This window comes from Miscanthus floridulus, chromosome 1 (assembly GCF_019320115.1).
Source record: "Miscanthus floridulus cultivar M001 chromosome 1, ASM1932011v1, whole genome shotgun sequence".
In the NCBI taxonomy this organism is placed as follows: Eukaryota; Viridiplantae; Streptophyta; class Magnoliopsida; order Poales; family Poaceae; genus Miscanthus; species Miscanthus floridulus.
The window spans coordinates 112794509-112816636 of NC_089580.1; the positions used below are offsets into that span (position 1 = coordinate 112794509).

Below are 22128 nucleotides of genomic sequence, written 5' to 3' on the forward strand. Positions count from 1 at the left end.
TAATTATACTTTTTTCTTTACCTTTACAGTGGTTTAAAGAAGCCATCAATGGGCTTGCTGATGCCGGATGGTCTGTGATTGAAAGTTATCTCTCCAATTTATCAAATCTCTTTTGCTTAATGTGTTCATTTCTTAATTTCTTATGTAAGTTTCTCGAGGTTATAAAATTGGGAAATGATAATAATTATCAAACGCGCTCCTGCAGCATGACCTGTTTGTATGCATTTTTGCGATATCAAATGTTAGTGTTTGCTATCTTCCAGCTTAGTTCAACAAACTTCAATGATGATAAGCTTTTGTCAGATGCCAGAAGTCAACATGTTGTTTTAAAGTCCACTCTAAATATCTTTGATCATGCTTTGTGGTTAGAGCTAATATTTTTATCAGTGTTATTTATCTCTTTTGTTCTTTCTTAGGTTCTGTGTGCAAATCACAGGCGTTCTCCATAAAAGCACCCACCTCCAGGTACACTGCACTCTAAATATATTTGACTAGACATTTATTTTCTAGGCTTGTTTTCCATGCAAATTGAGTTATTCTGTGGTGCTTTCAAATTAAACTGCAAACCACTCACATTTTCCTTGTGGCTACAATAAGATGAAGGTCGACTGGGAGAAGCCTTGAACTTTGCCTTGTGGAGCTGTCTCCATCAGATGTGCTGCCTACTGGACCACAAATGCCTATGCCTTGATTAGTGTTGTACCTTAAAGTAGCATGCCCTCCCAACTTACTATTTATAGTAATGTATAAAGGTTCGGAGGCATGTTTATATACCAGGCGTGATTTTTTTACATACCACTTGGTGGGTATGTGTCTAAGCAACGACTGTGTGTGTGCTGATGTTGAAAAAAACATTACTGACAAAAAGGTATGATTTTTTTATTGCCCTTTCTTTGTGACACAAATAATTTAACAAATCTTATATGATGCCTTTCATCATAGAATAATGCCCTTATCCCTACAGCCATTTATATGAACAAACAAATATTAAACCACAATAACTATAGTCACACTTTTCAATACCTTTGTTATCTAATCTTTTCTATATTTCTAACTACAAATTTATTTTTTCCGGTCTCTAGGAAATTAATTTCCCTTCATACCTAAATAGGATATCTATATTGCTTGTCAACAAATCCCGATCCACCTAGTCAGAAATTTTAAAAAGAGAAAGCTAGCTGGACAACAACCACGTCAGAATTTAATAAAAAACATAGAAAAACCAGATGGATAACAACCACGTCATATTTTTTTTTTAAAAGTAAAACCGGCAGAAAGCAGATCGTAGAGGCGCACGCTAGAAAAACCAGCCCATGGTTCGAGGCGCGTGCTGTAGAATCGGGCAACCGGCCGTCTGAGCGGGCGCAACCTGGAGGGGTCGGGTACTGAATATTATTTAGTACCCAGGTACCTACTAGCATATATATATATATATATATATATATATATATATATATATATATATGTGTGTGTGTGTGTGTGTGTGTTAACAGAGAACTCGGACAGATTCGAGTTTCAAATTCTAAAATCTCGAGTTACTATTCACAACACTATTCAAATTCGGCTTTCACTATTCAAATTTGCGGTTACTATTCAAATTCGGGGTATGAACAGTGTGCAAGCACTCACCCGAGAGCTGCTCAACCACTTTACTATTTAGGGCACGGGGCCTCTGCAGATATGGCGTGATGTCGCTTTCGCGCGCAATTATTTTATGGATGAGTGAGTGATTAACGAATATGAATATTTCTCAGGATGATATGTCACGTTCACGATTAGTTAACCTAGTGCTTAGTGAATATGTGTATGCGGATGAATATTTCTAAGGATCTTTTGCAGGCTGGCGAGACCAACAGTTCAGCCGGTCGTGCGACTATGATTGTGACAGTCCTACTCGGTACTCACCGTATGCATCACTGGCTCGCTTCAGAATCAGGCTAGCCCGGTCTACTCCCTCGCTATCCCCAGCCACACACACACAGGACTCAGGCTCTATCGTCTCTCTAGGTAGTTCCACCCGAAGGGAACACTTCTCTGCGCACATAGGGTTCTCTACAAACACCGCTACCAGGGCTAACACGAGAACAACACACGCAGAGGTTTCTCCTCTAGGGTCCCTAGCACAGAGACATCGCCCTATATGAACGAGCTTAAAGGAAGGCAGGGATTAAAACAGGAAAGCTTAATTCATTTCCACTGAGCAAGCTTACATACGGCTTTTCCTTTCGGGAAACCCCAAGCACTTGGCACAAACCTTAGGGATTACCTTACAAGCGCAGAAAGATCACGGGGACCTCCTTTATTCTCTAATTTACAAAGGTGGAGTGATACAGTGGTAATGGATGATTACTACTAATGGTGGATGATTCTCAGAGTCGTTCTGAGATCATGTCTTCATGGTGTATGTGTGAGTGGAGAGTTGGTGGAAAGGGTGGTGGATGAGAGTGTGTCTGAGGCTGGTGATTCTTGGCTTCTACTTCTTCGGTTGATGCTAGGTTCTTCGATGCTGAATGAATGCGCCTGACGTCTTGCTTTATAGCACAAAGGCAGTGTCCTTCATGCTTATCGTCTGAAGGAGCCTTCGAGGCAAAGTCTTTAATTATTCCTTCTTACTATTGCCTGGACAGCTGGACGGAGAATAATTGTCCTGGAATATATATATATATATATATATATATATATATATATATATGGAGAGGCTATTCAGCAGCCGGCTACAAAATAAGTTATTCTGTAGCCACCTCTATTTACCATAATTTTATATACTAATTTACCATAATGTCAATATATATTTACGATAGTTGGGTTACTATAACACATGGGAATATTTACCATAACTTTATAGTAAACCACTTAGTAAGGAGTTACTATAATCTCATAAATTAACATAGTAATTATCGTAACTCAAAGTGGCTACAGAATAAGTTATTCTATGGCCAGCTACAGAACAGTAGTTCTATATATATATATATATATATATATATATATATATATATATATATATATATATATATATATATATATATATATATATATATATATATATATATATATATATATAGAGAGAGAGAGAGAGAGAGAGAGAGAGAGAGAGAGAGAGAGAGACACAGCACAACACTACAAAATACGTCATAGTGCTTATGCTTACTTTCTGCATTCATAGCTTAGAATGCTAGTTACCTCCTACATTGAATTAGACTCGAGTACAAGACGTATATATGTATAGAATTCAAATTCACCGAAACGAGATAATAATAATGCCACTACTAACTACTCGGGTCTGTGTGATGCGGCATGTACAATTGCGTCGGCTATGATCTTGTAGGCTGTGTGTGATGGATGGACCGCATCAAAGAAGACGTATTTATCCGCATCCTCGCATGTGAGCGCATTGTCCAAGCTGCACAGCACTCCTGTCTCGAAGTATCCCGTGCCGCAGCATCCTCGCACTGAATTCTCAAAACCATACGCCCATGGCCCGGCCATCACGTCCGCCAAGAGACGGTAAATGTCGACGTACACCACCTGCGCCCCCGGCAGGTCCCGGCTGAGCCTCGTCGCCATGGCTCGGAGCCCGCGGTTGAACCTGCGCGCCACCATGTTGTGCCACCGGTTGCAGTCCCCGGGCGTGGCGAGGTTGACGGTCCGCTGCAGCGGCAGGCACCCCAGCGGCGGCAGCCCCGGGAGGCGGACCCGCCGCGCGCCGAGCGCGTACACGGCGCGCACCGCCGCCTCGGCCGCGCCGACGAGGTACGCCCCCGCCTCGTACTCCAGCAGGGTGCAGCGCCCGCGCCTGACGGGGAAGAGGAGGTAGTTGCCCAGGAAGTCGCTGGCGCCGACGCTGAAGAGGTAGAGTGAACGAGCGACGATGTGGTCTGCGGCGGCGCCGCCCAGCTCGCGCCGGAGCTTCTCTTTGTACTCCTTGAAGTGCTCTATCTGCTGAGTCAGGGTCACCGCCGACTGCATGCTGGAAATTGAAGTTACGTGATTTTTTATAATACTGTAATAATGGAAAAAACAACTAATTGGATTGGAAACTCACAAAGATTTGCGCAGTTATATCGTCGAGCCCACTACCAGCCGAGGCGAAGCTGACACCCGACGCGAGCCGGTGGATCCTGTGGCCGGGGTCGAGGTACGCCGGCACAGCGGGAGGCAGGCCGAGCCCCTGGGAGACGAAGTCGGCGGCGAGGCGGCCGTTGGAGAAGCGGCCGGTGGCAACCCCGCCGGCGAAGTCCCGGCCGTAAGGCGTGTAGTTGCCTCGGAGGAGTGTCTGGATGAAGTTGTTGTTGCCAGTGTCCGCGGTCGAGTCGCCGAACACGATCACCGCCGGGACCCTGCTGTCTGCCGCGGCGCCGCGGAGGAGTTGTAATAACAGCTGCATTGCCAGGAACATGTCCAGGAACACCTTCGTCCTGGCGAGGAGAAGGGATGACATCGTTCGTGCTACCTATGCTCCAACATGAAATAGGTGGTGATTAGTACTTGATTTGTTGCAGAGGGGTTGTCGCTCATTTGTGGTGGATTTATAATTTTGTCCTCGCAGCGCGCAAGGAACCGAGGACAATTATAGGTGCACAAGTTCGTCGGCCAGTGCTTTCGATTTTGGTTGGAACAGCTTAGGCCGGCACGCCAAATGATGGGACGGTGGCCGTGCTTCGTGTTCATCCATCTCACACTCAGGCTGTGGCGCGCGCGGCTGCTGCATGCACCCTCTCTGCTGCAGACTTCTCTGTGCATTTATTTGATCCGAATTCTCGGTGCAACCCGTCGCTTCCAAATAGTCTTCAAGATGGACCTGGAGGCTGCTACAGTGGGTGTCGTTTATACATGTCCAATAGGGCCGCGCCTTAGCGGGCGCACGAGTCACAACCCGAAGAGACTCGTGCCCATGCCGGTCCGGCCCACGGCCTAGTGCTCGGGCGGTTGGGCCGTACCTATGGGGGTAGGTACGATTCTGTATATCCATGACATACTATATGGATTGCGTCGCCGGGGTGGTCCAGCCCATAAAGACGAAGACTTACGGTGTATGGTACTGCTCGGCATGTACCGCAAGACGTCAAGGGTGATATCCTGAAGATGCTACGAGATCTGTTAGGATATGCTTGATCCCATGATTCCTGTAATCTGTTATTACTTACCGGTTATCTCCCAAATCTAATCGACTTGTAACCCTATCCCCGGCTATATAAGGCGGGTAGGGGACTCCCTCAAAACACACGCAATATCATACGATAGTCAATACAAACCGACAGACCACATGAGTAGGGTATTACGTCGTGCTGATGGCCCGAACCTATCTAACTCTTGTGTCTCTGTTGCCTTCTTTTTCTTATTACGTGTACCACTGCCGATCAATCTACCTTCGTGGGATACCCATCGAAAGACTGCCGACGATAAACTGCCGATAGTTGGCGCGTCAGGTAGGGGTGTGCGTGCTGTTTCCATAACGAACAAGATGGTACATTTTGCAGGCTCTTCGTCCTCTCCAAAGCCCGACCAGATCTTTATAGTTGGATCGATCTCTTGGGCCATCAATGCTGACGGAGACAGAGAGATCATCGAGCCGGTGCAGATCGATTCTGCGCCAACCATACCAACACCTGCAACGATAGATCCGATCTCAGAACCGCCTCCGAGGTTGTCATCACCAACAACTCGCCGCCTGTTCTCCCGCTACCCGAGGAAGCGGATCAGCAACGACGATCTGATTGCATCCATCGATCAGGTCGACCAGAAGCTTGCCGGTTGCCTCTCCCACACGGAATCGGCTCTAACCACTCTGGTTCGGCGCCGACCACCTTTTGGTTTCGATCTATCGGAAGCCGAACGGGAAACTCCAGGGGATACGGACACCAACCATCAGGATACCCTACAGGACAAATTCGCCGATCAGATTGGAGACATCTACCCTCTCACCAACCCGAACGCTGACCAGCTCTCGTCGACTGTTAATATGCTGCAAATCGGCCAATGTCCCAAAGAATCCCTCCACACCATCCTGGAGGAAAATCCGGACTCCGAGTCCCAAGGCTCTACGGAGATTGTCACCGAAATCGACGGCGTCCAACCTCCTTTTCTGCCCTTCCGAGGAGGTGGGATTTTTAATGTCAGCATCGATAGTCCTCCTCAAGATGGAGAAACCAACGAGGACCACGCAGCTCAGGTCAATAGAAACACCAACTATGCACAGCGCCGAGCGAATGAGGACGCCATCGCGCTAGCTGAGGCTGCTCGCAACGGAGAACAACTCGACTCGCAAGGGAGGCCATGCCCACATCGCCGCAACCTCAACGATGAATTCGTCCGTGTTGATGGCCACAATGTCTACAAGACCCCAAGCGCCAACATGGTAATGGCCGCTAATGAGCTCGCTCGGCTTGAGCAAACGCCAGAAGTCACCAAGGTCACCGCAATGCTTAAAGCTACACACTGCCAGGTCAATGAGATCCTACAGGATCAGGGACCTTCCTACTCGATAAGCTCGAATCGCCGATCCACCGCGCCAAGATCCAGTCGCCACCCCAGTAGAAGCCATTTCACCGACCAACATCGTGATGATGGACAACCCCACCAGGGGAAGCTAGGGGGAACCGTATCAACTACCCTCGCCAACTCGACCAAGATGTCCAAGCGCACATCAACAATCTCTGGGATGCGTGACGTCATATCGACGGGTGCCGTTTCACTTGGCATGAGGAGGAAGTACGCCAGCGTCAAGAATACGAGCAAGAATTTGGTAATCCGGATGCAGCCCTCCAGCCACTTAACGCTAGCAATGCTGCTGATCCTGACGGTGATGATCCCGAAGGGCCCCGAGCATTCACGAGAGCACTCCAAACATTCCAGTGGCCCCGTGGTTTCAAAATCACCGAGGTCAAGCCCTACGAGGGGCGGATGAACCACACACAATGGCTACAAGCTTATGCCACCGCTGTGTGCGCCGTCGAGGGAGGTACCAGTGTCATGGTGAACTATCTGCCCACCATGCTCACATCGACCGCAATAAACTGGCTTACAAGCCTCGTCCCAGATTCTTTTGAATCTTAGGAACAGTTGAAGAAGGTCTTCACCGACAATTACATGGCTACGTGTACTCGGCTGGGCACCAAGCACGATCTGAATCGAATCTATCAGAAATTGTCCGAGCTCCTCCGTAGCTACATCAGACAATTTTTCGAGATGAGGAATTCTATTCCAAACATCATGGAAGCTGAAGTCATCACCGCCTTTATTAGAGGACTCCATCACTTTGACCTCCGCTCCAAATTCAATCGTAAGCCACCAAAGAGGATTGGCAAGATGATCACAGCCGCCGATCAGTACACCGACGTTGAAGAGGCCAAAGTTCGCTTCAATGAGGATGCGGGCACTCACTGCCCAACTCACCGCAGCGACGAGCGCCCCGACGAACGATGCCATAGTGACCGCCGCTATGACGACTGCGGCCACCATCAGGACAGTGGCCGCAAATAGTCGAAAGGGTCTAAAGCTGGTCAGTATCGCCGCCATCGACCAGACCACATCATCGCCACCGTTGACAAACCTTGCGCCAAGCGTAATTACGACGAGCAGTACAAGAAAATCCTTGAAGGCCCATGCCCCCTCCACAAGAACAGCAAGCACAAGATAAAGGATTGCCTTGGCTTGGCTAAGGAGTTCTAGATCAAAAAGAAGGATGACGACAATGATGAAGGAGCCAGAGGTCATCGACCACCTAGGGACAACAATAACACATTCTAAGATCATGACAAAGTGGTCGCCACTATCTTTGGGGGCCTCGCCGTCGTCAAGAGCAGAAGAGATCGAAAACTCACCGCCCACCGGGTGCTCACCGTCAACACAGATGACGCTATCGCTGACCCTAGCTATTGCCCCTGATCTAAGGTCCCCATTAGCTTTAGCAGGGCCGACCAATGGGCGGACATTCCTTACACAGGGTGTTTCCCCCTCATTCTCGATGCAACCATCAAGAAAGTACTCTTTAGGAAAGTACTCGTCGACAGCGGAAGTGCCCTGAACCTCCTCTTTGCCGGAGCCCTAAAGGAGCTGGGCCTTGGAGTAGAAGACCTCACCCCCTCTGACTCCTCCTTCTAGAGTGTGGCACCTGGCAGGGCATCCAAACCGCTTGGAGAGATCACCCTCCTGGTACAATTTAGCACGGCTAGCAACTTCCGTGTCGAGCAGATCAACATCTACGTCACCGACTTCAACACCGCCTAGCACGCCATACTTGGTTGGCTAGCTATGGCCAAGTTCATGACCATACCACACTACGCCTATCAGGTATTGAAGATGCCTTCGCCTATAGGAGTTCTGGCCCTACGGGCCAACCTCTCCATCGCCTACCCCTGCAAAATAGAGAGTCTCTCCCTCATCGAAGCCATCGACCTCTCCATCCAGATGGCCAGTACAGTCACTGACGCCAAGACGGTGCCTGCCGATGACCTAGAGATCCCAGCGCTGGAGCCTCCATGTGCCTCCGCTAAGTCTAAGGAAACGAAGGAGGCCAACCTCGGCCTCAACGATCCCACCAAGATCGCTAAGATTGGGGCTCATCTTGACCCCAAATAGGAAAGCGCGCTCGTCTCCTTCCTACGTGCCAATGCCGATGTGTTTGCATGGAAACCTGCAGACATGCCGGGGGTACCACGAGAGAAGATCAAGTACTCCTTGAATGTCTCGTCGACCACCAAGCCGATCAAGCAGAAGCTCAGACGATTCACGCTAGACAAGAAGGAGGCTATTTGGGTAGAAATAAGATGGCTCCTAGTAGCTAGATTTATTAAAAAAGTGTATCATCCTGAGTGGTTGGCAAACCGAGTTCTTGTTCAAAAAAAAGAATAAAGAATGGAGAACATGCGTTGATTACACTGATCTCAACAAACACTGCCCTAAAGACCCATTCGATCTACCTCGGATAGACGAGGTTGTGGACTCCACCGTCAGCTATGAACTCCTCTCCTTCCTCGACTATAACTCTGGCTATCACTAGATATCTCTTAAAGAGGATGACCAGATCAAAATATTGTTCATCACACCTTTCGGTGCGTATTGCTATACCACCATGTCATTTGGACTAAAAAATGCCGGGGCGACCTACCAATGGGCCATCCAGATGTGCTTGACCAACAGATAGGCCGCAATGTCAAAGCTTACATCAATGATGTGGTCGTCAAATCCAAAACCGCCGATAGTCTCATCGCCGACCTCGAAGAAATGTTCGCCAACCTGAAAAGATACAGATGGAAGTTGAACCCTTCAAAGTGCATCTTTGGAGTTCCATCTAGCATACTCCTGGGCTACATCATAAGCACCCGCAGTATCAAACCCAACCCCGACATGGTCTCTGCCATTACCAATATGAAACGATCGACCTGCGTAAAGGATATAAAGAAGCTCACGGGGTGCATGGCTACTCTCAGCCGCTTTATATCATGCCTTGGCGAAAAGGGACTATCATTCTTCAAACTACTTAAGGCCTCCGAGCGCTTCTCCTAGTCAGAGGAGGCTGATACAACCTTCGAGCAGCTCAAGTTGTTTTTAACGAAGCCCTGGGTCATGATGGCACCTCAACCAAACAAAACCCTATTGATCTACATCGCCGCTACCTCTCGCATCGTTAGCACAGCTATCATCATTGAGCATGAGGAAGTTGGACACGCCTATAAGGTACAACGTCCGGTCTACTTCATTAGTGAGGTTCTTAATGAGTCCAAAACTCGTTACCCTCAAGTTCAGAAGCTGTTATACGCCATTCTAGTCACGTCGTGCAAGCTCTGCCATTACTTCGAGTACTACAAGTTTGCCATGGTTACCGAGTTCCCTCTAGGGGACATCCTCCATAACAAAGAGGCCAATGTTCGCATCATCAAGTAGGCAGTCGAGCTCGGCACTTATTCCATAGAATTTAGAAGCTAGATGACCATTAAGTCGTAGGCGCTAGCCGACTTCATCGCTGAGTGGACTGAGTTACAGTACCTTCGTCGGTCATAGATTGGAGGGAACAGTTCATCAAGTACCTCACCAGCGTCGACGTACCCGCCGATAAGACCAAAACTGAACGCCCCATCCGTCACAGCAAGCATTACATGCTGGTAGATGGGAAGTTGATGAGGGAAAGCGCCAAGGAAGGGATACTACAGAAATGTATCACCCATGAAGAGGGTGCAAAATTACTCCTCATAATTCACTCTAGTTCCTATGGCAATCACGCGACCTCTAGAAACCAGGTCGGCAAAGCTTTTCGAGATGGCTTTTACTAGCCCACGTCCATCTCCAATGTGGAAGACCTCGTACGACATTGTGAAGGATGTCAATTTTTCGCTAAGCAAATACATGTGACGGCGTAGGAATTGCAGACCATCCCAGCTTCTTGGCCTTTTACATGCTAAGGACTCGACATGATTGGGCCTTTCAAGCCTACGCCACATGGTTTTTGGTACGTATACATCGCCATTGATGGGTTCTCCAAGTGGATCGAATACAAGCCGTTTGTTTCGGCTACTGCAAAGAAGGCAGTCGATCTCTTCGAAGATATCATCCATAGATTCGGTCTCCCGAATAGCATTATCACCAACCTCGGAACTACATTCACCGGTCACCATTTTTGGGACTTCTACAAAGACCGATGCATCTTTGTCAAATACGTCTCTATTGCGCATCCTAGAGCCAATGGTCAGGTTGAACGGGCGAACGACATGATCCTCGATGCCCTAAAAAAGAGACTATACCAGAAAGAGGAAAAAGCATCTAGGCAAATGGCTCAAAGAGCTCCCAGCTATGGTCTGGGGACTACGCACTCAAGCTAGTCGCAACACCGGTGTGTCTCCATATTTTTTGGTCTATGGCTCAGAAGCCGTACTTCCGGTGGACATTGCCTTTCGAGCACCTAGGGTGGAACATTATAATGAAGAGCAAGCCATAGCTATTTGGTCAGAGGACATCGATAGAGCCAAAGAAGAAAGCCTGATCACTTGCATCTGCACAGCCAAATACCTAGAAGGCCTGCGAAGATACTACAATCGCAATATCAAAGGTCGTTTATTTGCGGTCGGTGACCTCGTTCTCTGTAGAAAGCATAAAACCAAAGGGATGCACAAGCTCTCCTCCCCCTAGAAAGGGCATTACATGGTCAAAGAGGTTACCCAACCAGGGTCTTACCGGCTATGTGACATGGAGGGAATCGATATCCCCAATTCATGGCATATCGAGCACCTTATACGTTTCTATCCTAGAAACGCTCCAGATATGTACTCTTTACTCCATAATAAATAAAGTTTTCATCATCATAATTTGTCTCCATTTTTCTCCACTCCAGTTTAATCTCCATTTATGATTACCAGCTCTAAGATACTCCTTAACAAACTCTGACAATTATACGTGATCTCAATAAATGCTTCACCCCATTTCTCCATACTAAAATATCTTTAACATATTTCGCCAACCATTGAGCAGCAAACGTTCCGCTCTATGTTCTTTGGAGAAAACCCTATCTCCGATCTCTCCCTATACGTGCTACGGGCTCCAGCGCTCTGCATTATGGGTCGTCGCTGTGGTTCTTCGGTCACGTCTGTTCCTCCTACACGTGCATGGGCTCTAGCACTCGACATTATGGAATACGGGCTAGCCAAGGACAAGAGCCCTATAACAAACTAACTGCTCAGACGCTACTTATACCACATATAAATGCGTTAGGGTTAACAACATGTCTCCTTTTCACCGCAAGTGCTAGCAAGCCGCCTAAACACGCACATGTGATCCACTTACAACATTTATACAAATATACAAATGTTTGCTTATGCCCTCGTGCATCTAACTCCCCTTTCTAGATGTTCCATACAGGTTCCTCTCCACTCAGGCTATTGAGCTTGGCCGTCACCATCTACCTTGCCGAACATATCGACATCGCCGGCCAGCCTCTTCGCCGTGTCCTCCACCTCATCTTTCAGCTGCTCTTCCTTCGTTGCACCGTCCCTCTAGCGAATCCGGCCCCTATCGCTCAAAGATTGATTATAGGGTAGTGAGACCGGACCACCGCCAGGGCATGCATCATGATGGAGACTATGGCTTCTTGGTTGAAGCCTTTGAAGTTCTCCCACACCACCTTGCACCTATCAATGATGGCGTCTGGATGGGGCGACCTATTGTCGGGCTGAGGAGCTACCTCCATATCGATACAGTCGAGCACCGGCCTGACTCCGGCCACCATGGCGTCAAGTTTTCCCCTCTAGATGTTTGCCTCTAGCTCTAGCACATCAAACTATGCCTTAGTTCTACGACGGTATTCTGCAGACACTAAAGGGATCCATCGAATGAAGAAATCATTTCAGCAATAACTCAACCATGAACGACTCACCTTCCAGATCCTCAGCCAGTTTCTCTGCTCGCCTAGATGCCTTTTCCTTCTCCTCTTGGAGTTGACCGATGACTTGACACAACCAGCCGAGCTCCGCATCTTGCTCTACAAATCTAACAGTCGACAGCAACATCAGGACTGTTTGGCACTATAGAACAAATTCACCGATCCGCAATACCTTTCTTCTGTTTTGAGACGCTTTTTAGTTGCTCGGAGGTGCGCTCCAGCTGTTCAAAGACATTTTTTTCTTCTCAGAGGCGTGCTCTAGCTGCTCGGAGACGGTCTTCAACTGCTTGGATAAGGTGCCCTTTTGGTACTCTAGATCCTTGCTGTTTGATTTAGCAAGATCCCTTTCGTGCTGGGCCCTCTGGATGTTCTTCTCCATCAGTTTCATCGTCTCCCTTAGTTTCTCGTTCTCTTCGGCAAAGGGCTCCATCCTCTTGATCAACTGCTGCCGTTGTGCAGTAGTCCACGCTATGCCCTGCAAAGCAACAAGATTATAAAAGACCATAGTCTCCAACGCCAAAGACGGACATCGTTGATATAATACTAACCTCAATTTACTTCATAGTTGTGTAGAGGGTGGACCGTAGCCTCTTCACCTCCCTGGTGGTGTCCTCCTCTTCTATGACCACAATTTCCTCCCCTCGCTTGCGGAGGATGCAGACGGCTTGAGGTCGTGATCCTTCATGCTTAATCTCCTTGACCTCGTCCTCTTCCTCCACAGCCGATGGTGCTCCCTGGGACTCCATAGAACCATCTATAGTTATCAGATATCTCATTCCTATGTCATCAATGCCTACTTGTCCTATGTATGTTGAAGATTGGACTCCCAGCTAAGGATAGCTCGAATTGTAGAGCCATATTAATGAATGCATCCATTCCTCGTAGATTATCCAATAACTTATCAATCGAGCAAAGGATACTTACTCTAGATGATGAAGCCCTTAAGTGATATACATCCTTTGGGTATCACCTTTCTTATCAGATTAACCGATTCTTCCAAGTGAGAGCTAGAGAGCATAACTAAACTTCATATGGCACCTTGAGCATTCAGACCCTTCTTAGTTGGATAGTTTGCATAGGCGTGATCATGTATCTTATTGATCTCCTCCAAAGGTGTTTGTTCCTCTACATTGACATCTGAAAACTCACAGTCCACTTTACTATCCTTAGAGTACACACCTTCTAATAGATCATCCTCGTATTCCCTAGGTGCAGGTTGAATACCCTCATACTCAATTCTTTCTCCTGACGATGTTATTAGAAGCACCGAACGTTAGGCATTCTTAATCACTCCCTTACAAGTAGACAACCATCCCTTTCCAAGGATAACATCAATGTCCCTTAACCTCAAAGCAATAAGGTTTGCCTTAAAGTTTACGCTCTTTACGTCAAGACTAACATTCGGGCATATGCGGTTTGCGTTCATTTCTCCTCCTAGAGAGCTAACTATTAGGGGTTTCCTCATCGGAAGCATAGTTATCTTATGATTTTCTACATATTCCCTAGATATGAATGAATGTGAAGCACTGGGGTTAAACAAAACCATGGTAGTGGTTGAGCTTACTGCAATCAACCATAAATGACCTCCTTAGCTCCATGAGTGGTAATCATATATACATTATTCAACCTGCCTTGAACGTAGTTTCACTTTAACTTATTTCCTTGCAGCTGCTCCTTATGGACATTCTGTTCTAGCTCCTACTACTGTTGATTCTGGCTTTGATTACTCTCAGCAACCGTCTCATGACAATCGTTCTTATAGTGTTCAATCTCACCACAATCATAATCTTCCTCGCTAGTAGGAGTATTTGTCCTCATCAAGGTGATAGTAGAAGGCGACAAACATGGTTGTTGAGAGCTAAAATGCTACACTTCATCATTGGGTTGCTGATACTGATCCTGATCTGTACTCCCAAGTAGATTCATAGGGTGTGACTGACATTCTAGTTGTGTAGCAAAACGACGATGAGTGTTTCTTAACTGGCGTTGAAGATCACACTTTCTCTTCCATCTCTCGACGCTTGTTCTCAATTACATTTGCTCTATCCACCAACATCTAATAGTCAGCATACACCACGATCATTAGCTATACTTGCAAACCATCATTCAGTCCTTTCAAAAAGTGTTTTTGCTTCTTAGCATCACTATCCACCTCTCTTGGAGCAAAGCGTGACAATTGAGTGAACATGTCACGATACTCACACACAGTCATAGATCCTTGCTTGAGAGCTCAAAACTCATCTAGCTTGAGTTCTACCACACCTATGGGAATGTGGTACTACCTGAAGCTCTCGCTAAACTCCTTCTGTCCAACATTGTTGGGACGTCCATACTGGTAAGACTCCCACCAGTCTTGTGCTACGCCCTGGAGTTGGTCGAACGCAAAAAGCACCTTCTCATGGCCATCACACTGAGCTATGTCCAATTATCGCTCCACAGCTCTAAGCTAGTCATCAGCTTCTAGTGGTTTGCTTGTATGAGAGAATGTCGGTTCCCTTCATAAATTCACTATGCTTGTCAATAGGTGGTGCTTGATGTAGGTGGTTCAACACACTTTGAGCAATAGTCTGTAATAACTGAGTCTACGTCATCAAAGCTTGCTCTATAGATGTGGGATTTGATGGTGGTGGATTAGAATTGGCAGGATTCCTTCGGTCATCATGCGAAGCACTTCTCCTGGTAGCAACCATCTATTTTCAACATGTATGAATTAGAACTCAAGTCGTTCATAACATCCTTAATTGTAGCTTCAAGAGATGACAAGATAGGATTGATGGCAATAGAGACAAGAGAAGACCAAACCCCAGAGATAACTAATACTCCCAAACAAAGCGCTAGAATGTAAGAAACTTCATCTTATGAATACTTCAACTTGGCTACCGCCCATAAGAAAAGATCAACTAGGGGACACAAAAAGGGTAGCTTGCATCTTCTTCTTGGTATGCTGACTATCATAATGTCCTTCTGACGTGCCAAGGAATGCATGTGCATATCTAAGAACAAACAACTTAATTTTTCCTCGCGGGATGAAAAATAGTAGGGCAGTAAAACAGCTGTAACTCTCATTCTATTAATCTAATGAAGTTGTAGCTTATACCGTTGGAAAGCTTATCAAATCCTCCACAACTTCCTTATAGAACACTTTTCCAAATTCTGCAATTCATGTAGTCAAAAATAGTACACAACAGAAACTACTCTAGATTTTAGACAGCACGGTTGCATCATCTTGTGATTTTCATAACTCCATAACCAAAACAGATATGAGGGTGGTTCTTGCGGTCATAGAAAGATATTGAAGTCTACTATTGTACAGAATTTTCTCATGATTTTTTGTCATCCAAGAATAGAGATATAAGCCAATAAAGCCAGGATAGGGAAATCCGAAGAAAACCATAACTCAACTATTTATTTCATTAATCCTTATACCCTAGGCCTACAAACTAAATGAAATAGTGGGAACACCCAACAAGATCATTGCAATCATTACAAAGATCCAAAACAAGCATAAACATAATGATAATTCAACGAAACACTAAAGGTGCACAAGTCATTCATTGACTCGACTTGCGATACTATCGTCCTCATTATACCAGGGGTAACCATCCTAAGACTCATCTTTAGATTATGCAAGAAGGTGGTGAGGAACAGTTCTAAAAGCATATCACACCAAGGATTGAAGATGAGAACAAAGACTTTAAAATAAGCACCAAGGTAGAGTGTAATAGCAAGGGTAGAGATATAGTAGAGAAGAAAATATCAAGGTTCACAGAGTAAGGGTTTTTGTAGCAACTTCTAAACCTTAAAATGACCAGGTTATACTAGGCTTGTGTCCTACAGTCAGTATTGCTCCTGTACCACTTTGTAGCACCTAGTTTTAAGAACAAATCCAAATACACACCATATGAGAGCCTAGGAAGTCAACTCTCACATATAGCTACAAATAAGGGTAATATCGAAAGACAATGCTCAATACATAACATACTTAGTATAAAGGATATAATCTTAGACAGCAAATAGCGAAAAGACAACTTCGATCTTTGGGTGAAGACTCCAATTCCACATGGACAACTGACTTGTTGATTACAAGCCTAATTCCTCTAAACTCTAGCCATTTGGTACCCATCCGAGATTTTTATCCAAATAATTGAAAAATAAAGCAAACGTAAGTACATGTCGTACTCAACAAATATAACATGGGGTTCATGAGGCTCAAAAGGCTAACACTGGTTTAATTATGATTAGCTTTTAATGACTCATGGTTTTAGCAATGGTGGAGTAACAAGTTTATTCATAAGTCCACTTACACACATGATCAGGTAAACATTAATAATGAATAACATAAATAGTAATCATTAATGAGCATCTTCAACATCAGTATCATCAGTGTTCATCATCTATTCTGTAAGGGTCCAAGGCCATTCGTGACCATGAGCACGGCTGTTATAATAGTTTTACACTCTGCAGAGATTTGTACACTTTCACTGTGAGTCATGATTTACCCTTTCGCTCGAGGTAACTAGTCTCTTGACCCACTTCCAAGGAAGGTCGGCAGGGTTCACTATGAAGCCTTTCAAAGGTTTGTCTAACAAGTTAGGGCTGTTAAGGTTTCCCCATCAATAAGCATGACCCCCTCCAAGGAATGACTAACAAAATACCAAGAAACCAAAGTGCACCCTCTTGGTAGGTCGAGATCATACCTGTCAGAGCCCCTCTTGCGCCATAAAGGTAACCACTAACAAGCTAGAAAAGGTCCTCATACTGAGCTAAAGCCAGAGCCATGTAGCCCTTACAGTTGTACTGTAAGTCCCAGATGTTCGCTTATAGATAAGTCCTTAGGGAGAGGAATCTAGAGCACCATAAAAACAACCCAATGCTCTAGCCCATTGTTCCATGTTGCTAAAAAGCATCTTTTAGTGTTTATTGCATATACCATTAGTCAAGTTACAAGATCATGGCTTTAGTTTGAGCACTAGCATCATACTACCCAATGTAATACCCCATAGGTATCAAAGTACGGGGTAACAAAGTACTAGAAAATCCTTAGTGGTATTCAAGGTAGACACATGTAGTATGAATTAAATGATTAGAGGTGTATAGGACAACAAGGAAGATCCTATGCTATACTTGCCTTAAACTCAGATCCTTCTTCTATTGAATTGTAACCTCCAAAGGACTTCTTCTAGATCACCAACTTCTTTTATATCACCAACACAAAGCTCATCCACTGGACATGATCATAAAGCACCACACAAGCATCCATGCAATCATACACAAAGCAAACAATAGAATTAAATTAGAACAATACATCAAACATATGAAACAATAAGTGAAAAGGTTTTAAAAATATTCTACACGTTGCTACGAACACACAGACACGATAAACACACTAATCGGAGCTATAACAAAGAAGTTATGAATTAAACAAGATTTCCTTTCATAAAATAATAGATTAAATCTAACCTCGAATTTCAAAAGTTAAAAACATGTTTAATAATAGTATGAACATGTAGATTACGTAATTACGAATCTAACGCAACTTGAACGGATTGAATTAGAGTTAAAACAAAGATTTTATGGTCTAAAGAAAACTAGTGGCAAAACTATAAAGAGATGAAAACATATTTTGAATCTACTAGAAAGAAACTACGCTTTCAGAATAGGAAAACGTATTCTGGAAACACGCCTTGGACTGTGGGTTCAATTATGTGAAACTGTAGGGGGCTAAGCGCAAAAGTGCGACGGTGGGTCGGAGGCGACCAGGTCAGCGGTGATGTGGTGGAAACCGGTTAAGGTGCGAAGGGGTATGTTCTAATCCTGATCGTTCCACCTAGATTAGATGGCTACCGAAGGTTGGGAGGATTACTCTGGCCGGCACAGTGTCTCCGGCGTGGTGGCTTCCATGGCTGGCAACACAGAGCTCATCGGCGATAACATGGACAACCCTAGAGGCCACGGTAGACTCGGAGATGGCATGGGGAGAAAGAGGGGCACACGGCGAGCTCGTCTAGGGGGATCTAGGGCGGCTGCGAGCAAGTAGAGGCGGTGCGGCACTTGATTTGACGGCTCTGGCTCGCCGGCGATGGTGCGAGAATGACAGAGAGCTAGATGGGTAGAGGTAGATGGCACCTACGGCTTGCTTACCTCCGTGCGAAACTTGGCAGCAGGTCAGGGACGGAAGGGGAGAAGCAGACGACGTCGACAACCTTGCTCTGCCCATCGGCGAGATAAAAAAGCGGGGCGCTGCAAGCTCGGGTGGAGGCGGCGGCTTGCGCTAGAGTTATGCGGTGGGGTGGTGGCGATGCAGCGTAGGGCCTCCGGCTTATAAGGGGGCTATGGCGTGGGGAGCACGCCACATCGCGCGGAATGGGGCAACGACGGACTCTGGTGGAGTAGAGTCCGGTTCCAGGATGGGAGGAAAGAGATGACGCTGACAAATGGGCCCGGTGCGTTAGTGACTACGCGCGAAGAGGAGGCGGGGTCCGTTGGTCAGCGAGATAGAGCAAGGGAGAGAGGAGGCGCGGTGATGCGGGCTCTGCTGGGTCGGGTGGTGTGCGAAGTTGGGCAGGCCTGCGGAAGAAGGGGAAGGAAAAAGAGAGAGTAGGCCGTGGGGAAGAGAAAAATGGGGAGCTGGGCCAGCTGCTTGCTGATTTTGCTACCAGGCCGAAAGAGAGTGAGGGGGAGAGGAAATTTTTTTTAATTTTTTTTTTCAAATCCATTTGAATCATTTTGAATTTTTGACAAAGTTACACATTCCAATAATTCCAATGCACAAACAAGTTGCTAAACCTTATATTTGATTTTCATTTTAACAAAGTTTTTTTTCTAGGTTGAAATGCTTACAAAATACCAAATTAAATCAAATTTACCTATTTGAAAATCTTGTAATTTTTATGGTGTTACAGCGGAGCGGAGGGGGCAGCAGATGTGTAGCAGGCCTGTAGCCAAGCGAGTAGCTGCCTGATTGGACCCTTGGATGGGCTGGGCTGGGCCTGGTCCTAGAAGAGCGAGTGTTTATCTTTCTGACTCCGTTAATTATTAACTTTTATGATAATCCGATTTCCCCTTTAGAAAACCAGAATTTTAACCCCTTTTAGTTTAAATTTTTATATAAAATCATTTGTTTGTATACTCTATGTTTTTTTTTCTAAAACTGTAAAACAACATCACGCCAGCTGTGTCACGTCACGTCAACTACAAGGGTGTACAGTAGATCGGACTTCGTGGTTCAGGGGTAATTCAGACTACAAATATTTCTTTTAAAAAATATTACATGTTTTTTTAGAAAAAAATTACGATTTAAAATCCCAAATCTAGTTTAATATAAGAAAAATCATAGAAAAATTGTTTTAGCTTAGAATTTAGCAAAGTACTTTCATTTTTTTTTCAAAAATCATATATATCACTATACCACAACCCATCTTTAACTTCTCCTTATATGTTGGTATATAGGCTGTTTCAATGAGTTACGTTCAGTCGTTATATATCAGTACTGACTTTTTATATTGTTGATAGTGGTGCTCATAAATATCTTATGGTGGCTAGTTTGAAATTTTTTTATTTTTTGTATGAATTCCTTTAAATGTTTATTTGCTAGCGGATACTCTCGCTATTTATTACAATTAGTTGATGCTGACCAGCCAAACTACGTAGAAAGCTAAGTGACACAGACTATTCTCGCTATTAGATACTCTCGTTATCTATTATCTTTTAGGCTTTTTCTAAAATTTGTTTTGTATTGCTAGTTTTTCTGGAGTGGTATCTATAAGTCATGTCATCCATACTTTGACGACAAACAATGCATGCTTCCTATACATGGCCATACATAGAGTCAAGTGACACTAACATGATCAGACAACACTTGTTTTATACTAAGATAATTATAATATATACAAGTGCATCCATTGGCAATTAAAAACCAAAACAAGTCCATAGAAGACTCAAATAGTTCCAATTTAGGCGCCATAATATGAGCATGATTTGAGGACGAGCTCTTCCTTATCAAAAAAAAAAAGAATGAGCATGATTTTAGAAAAACTATGAAACTCACGTTTACACTATATGGTACTACTCTAATCTCAGACTAGAGCATCCACTAAGGAGCAAGGAAACTCATGCTATGAAGGATCCCGTTATACTAAACAAGACTAAGATTATAACCCTATGGTTTAAATAGAGATCAAGGCAACTGCAAGGAATAAGTTGCACTCAAATGATGTATGTAGAAATATAATATACTGATAACTTGAAATGTCTTACAAAGGGAAATATATAAGAGCTGTACCAGACTCCTGAAGACTACTTCTAGAACCCACCAAGCAATGCTTGACTCAACTCTACCTCCCAACTAAGCCAACCTAAACTAAAGAGAGAGTAACTAGAGTGATGTTTGGAGAGTGGTGCCAACACCTCTTTTTATGGTGTGTATGAGCAGAGGGGGCATTTTTAGCTAAAGGGAGAGGTGGTTTGCCTGCTAGGTGGGGTTGAGTGACTCCTCCCAAGTGGTTGGCTGACCATGGGATACACCGCCTCATGATCCTACGCTTCTCAATGCTTCTCCAAGGCGGTTGGTAGGTATCGAAGGTAGTTTCTCCGACAATTTGTGATTTCTTGCATGGATGGTGGGCCCTTTATCCCATGGGATGCTTCATGACAGCCCTAGGATCAAACTGTCATTAGATTAACACATGAGATTGCACCATGGTGTGTTTCATGTGGCTTGTGCCACAGATTGAGGTCATTTGGGCTACTATGATGTTGATATAGTCTTTCACTTAACCGATATGTTGATTGTCGGATTTGTCATATAATGACCATAAAAAATACTGATTTTATCTTCACCTTGTATACTAGCTCAAGTGCATCTTTGCATTCTATGGACTATTGTACCGGCCTTCTGTGCTCGCAATCATTGTTAGTCCAAATGGTTACGCTGTCAGTCAACAACCAAAATCACTAAAACCTTGATAGGATTGGTATTTCTTACAAGTTTGAATAAAACCAGCGGTGAGATTGCCATTGGCGAAAACCATTTTGACAATGGCATAAGTCAATGTAGTGTAACTTTGACAAGTTTATAGAAAAATATATTAATATGTACAGTATCAAAAAAAGTATATTTAATAGTGTATATAATAAATCTAGTTTGGACGTTGTAAATGTTTGTGCATTTTCTATAAACTGGATGAAAACCAGATAATGAAGTTTGATTTATGACAAAGCTAAAACAACTTTCCTACTGGAACAAAGGGAGATGAAATTAAATAAATCCTATAGGTAGCAAATTAAATTCGATGGAGTCTCCGTCTCCCAGCATATATATAATATCAAATAAGATGTCCGTTTATTTTTGGCATAACCAAATCCATTCTTTAATCTGATTGGTAGAACAGACAGCCTAGTAGCCTACAGCCCCTGGCCTTTCTAGACCGCATCTATAAATATGGTTAATTGCCAAGCTGATGCACTCGCACTTATATCTCGATTGTTAATTGTTATAACCTCGGATCCGCGCTAGAACTAGAAGATGAGCGGCGGGTATCCACCGCCGGCGGGGGCATGGACCACCGGCCTCTGTGGCTGCTTCAGCGACTGCAAGAGCTGTGAGTCGCCATTCTTCTTCTGGAAAAACAACTAAAGCCTTATTCAACACAAATCGATTATAATAGATTATATTCTTGTGTAATTTTCAGTCCAAGTTGCAGTAATAATACATCATATAGATTATTAAGCGTATACATATGTAAGTTCTTGTGGAATTTTTC

At 44.8% G+C, this 22128-nt stretch overlaps 3 protein-coding genes across 3 annotated transcripts in view; 2 read left to right on the forward strand and 1 right to left on the reverse strand.

The window, feature by feature from the left end:
* Positions 1-3149: 3149 nt before the first annotated feature.
* LOC136491179 (GDSL esterase/lipase At4g26790-like) lies at positions 3150-4561 on the reverse strand. Its single transcript, XM_066487417.1, has 2 exons — positions 4043-4561; positions 3150-3960 (listed from the first exon to the last, which is right to left on the reverse strand). Exons 1-2 carry the CDS (start codon positions 4436-4438, stop codon positions 3271-3273), a joined length of 1086 nt encoding a protein of 361 aa, XP_066343514.1. The 5' UTR covers positions 4439-4561; the 3' UTR covers positions 3150-3270.
* A 3689-nt stretch (positions 4562-8250) lies between these two features.
* On the forward strand, positions 8251-8577 carry LOC136461581 (uncharacterized). The gene has a single exon (XM_066460867.1). The coding sequence runs from the start codon at positions 8251-8253 to the stop codon at positions 8575-8577; it is 327 nt and encodes a 108-aa protein (XP_066316964.1).
* A 13266-nt stretch (positions 8578-21843) lies between these two features.
* The window catches only part of LOC136491187 (cell number regulator 4-like), a 33946-nt gene continuing 33661 nt past the window's right edge, over positions 21844-22128 (forward strand). Inside the window, exon 1 of the mRNA XM_066487429.1 lies at positions 21844-21966. Within this exon, the coding sequence (XP_066343526.1) occupies positions 21891-21966 (76 nt within the window). The 5' untranslated portion in view covers positions 21844-21890. The remainder of the gene's footprint in view (positions 21967-22128) is intronic.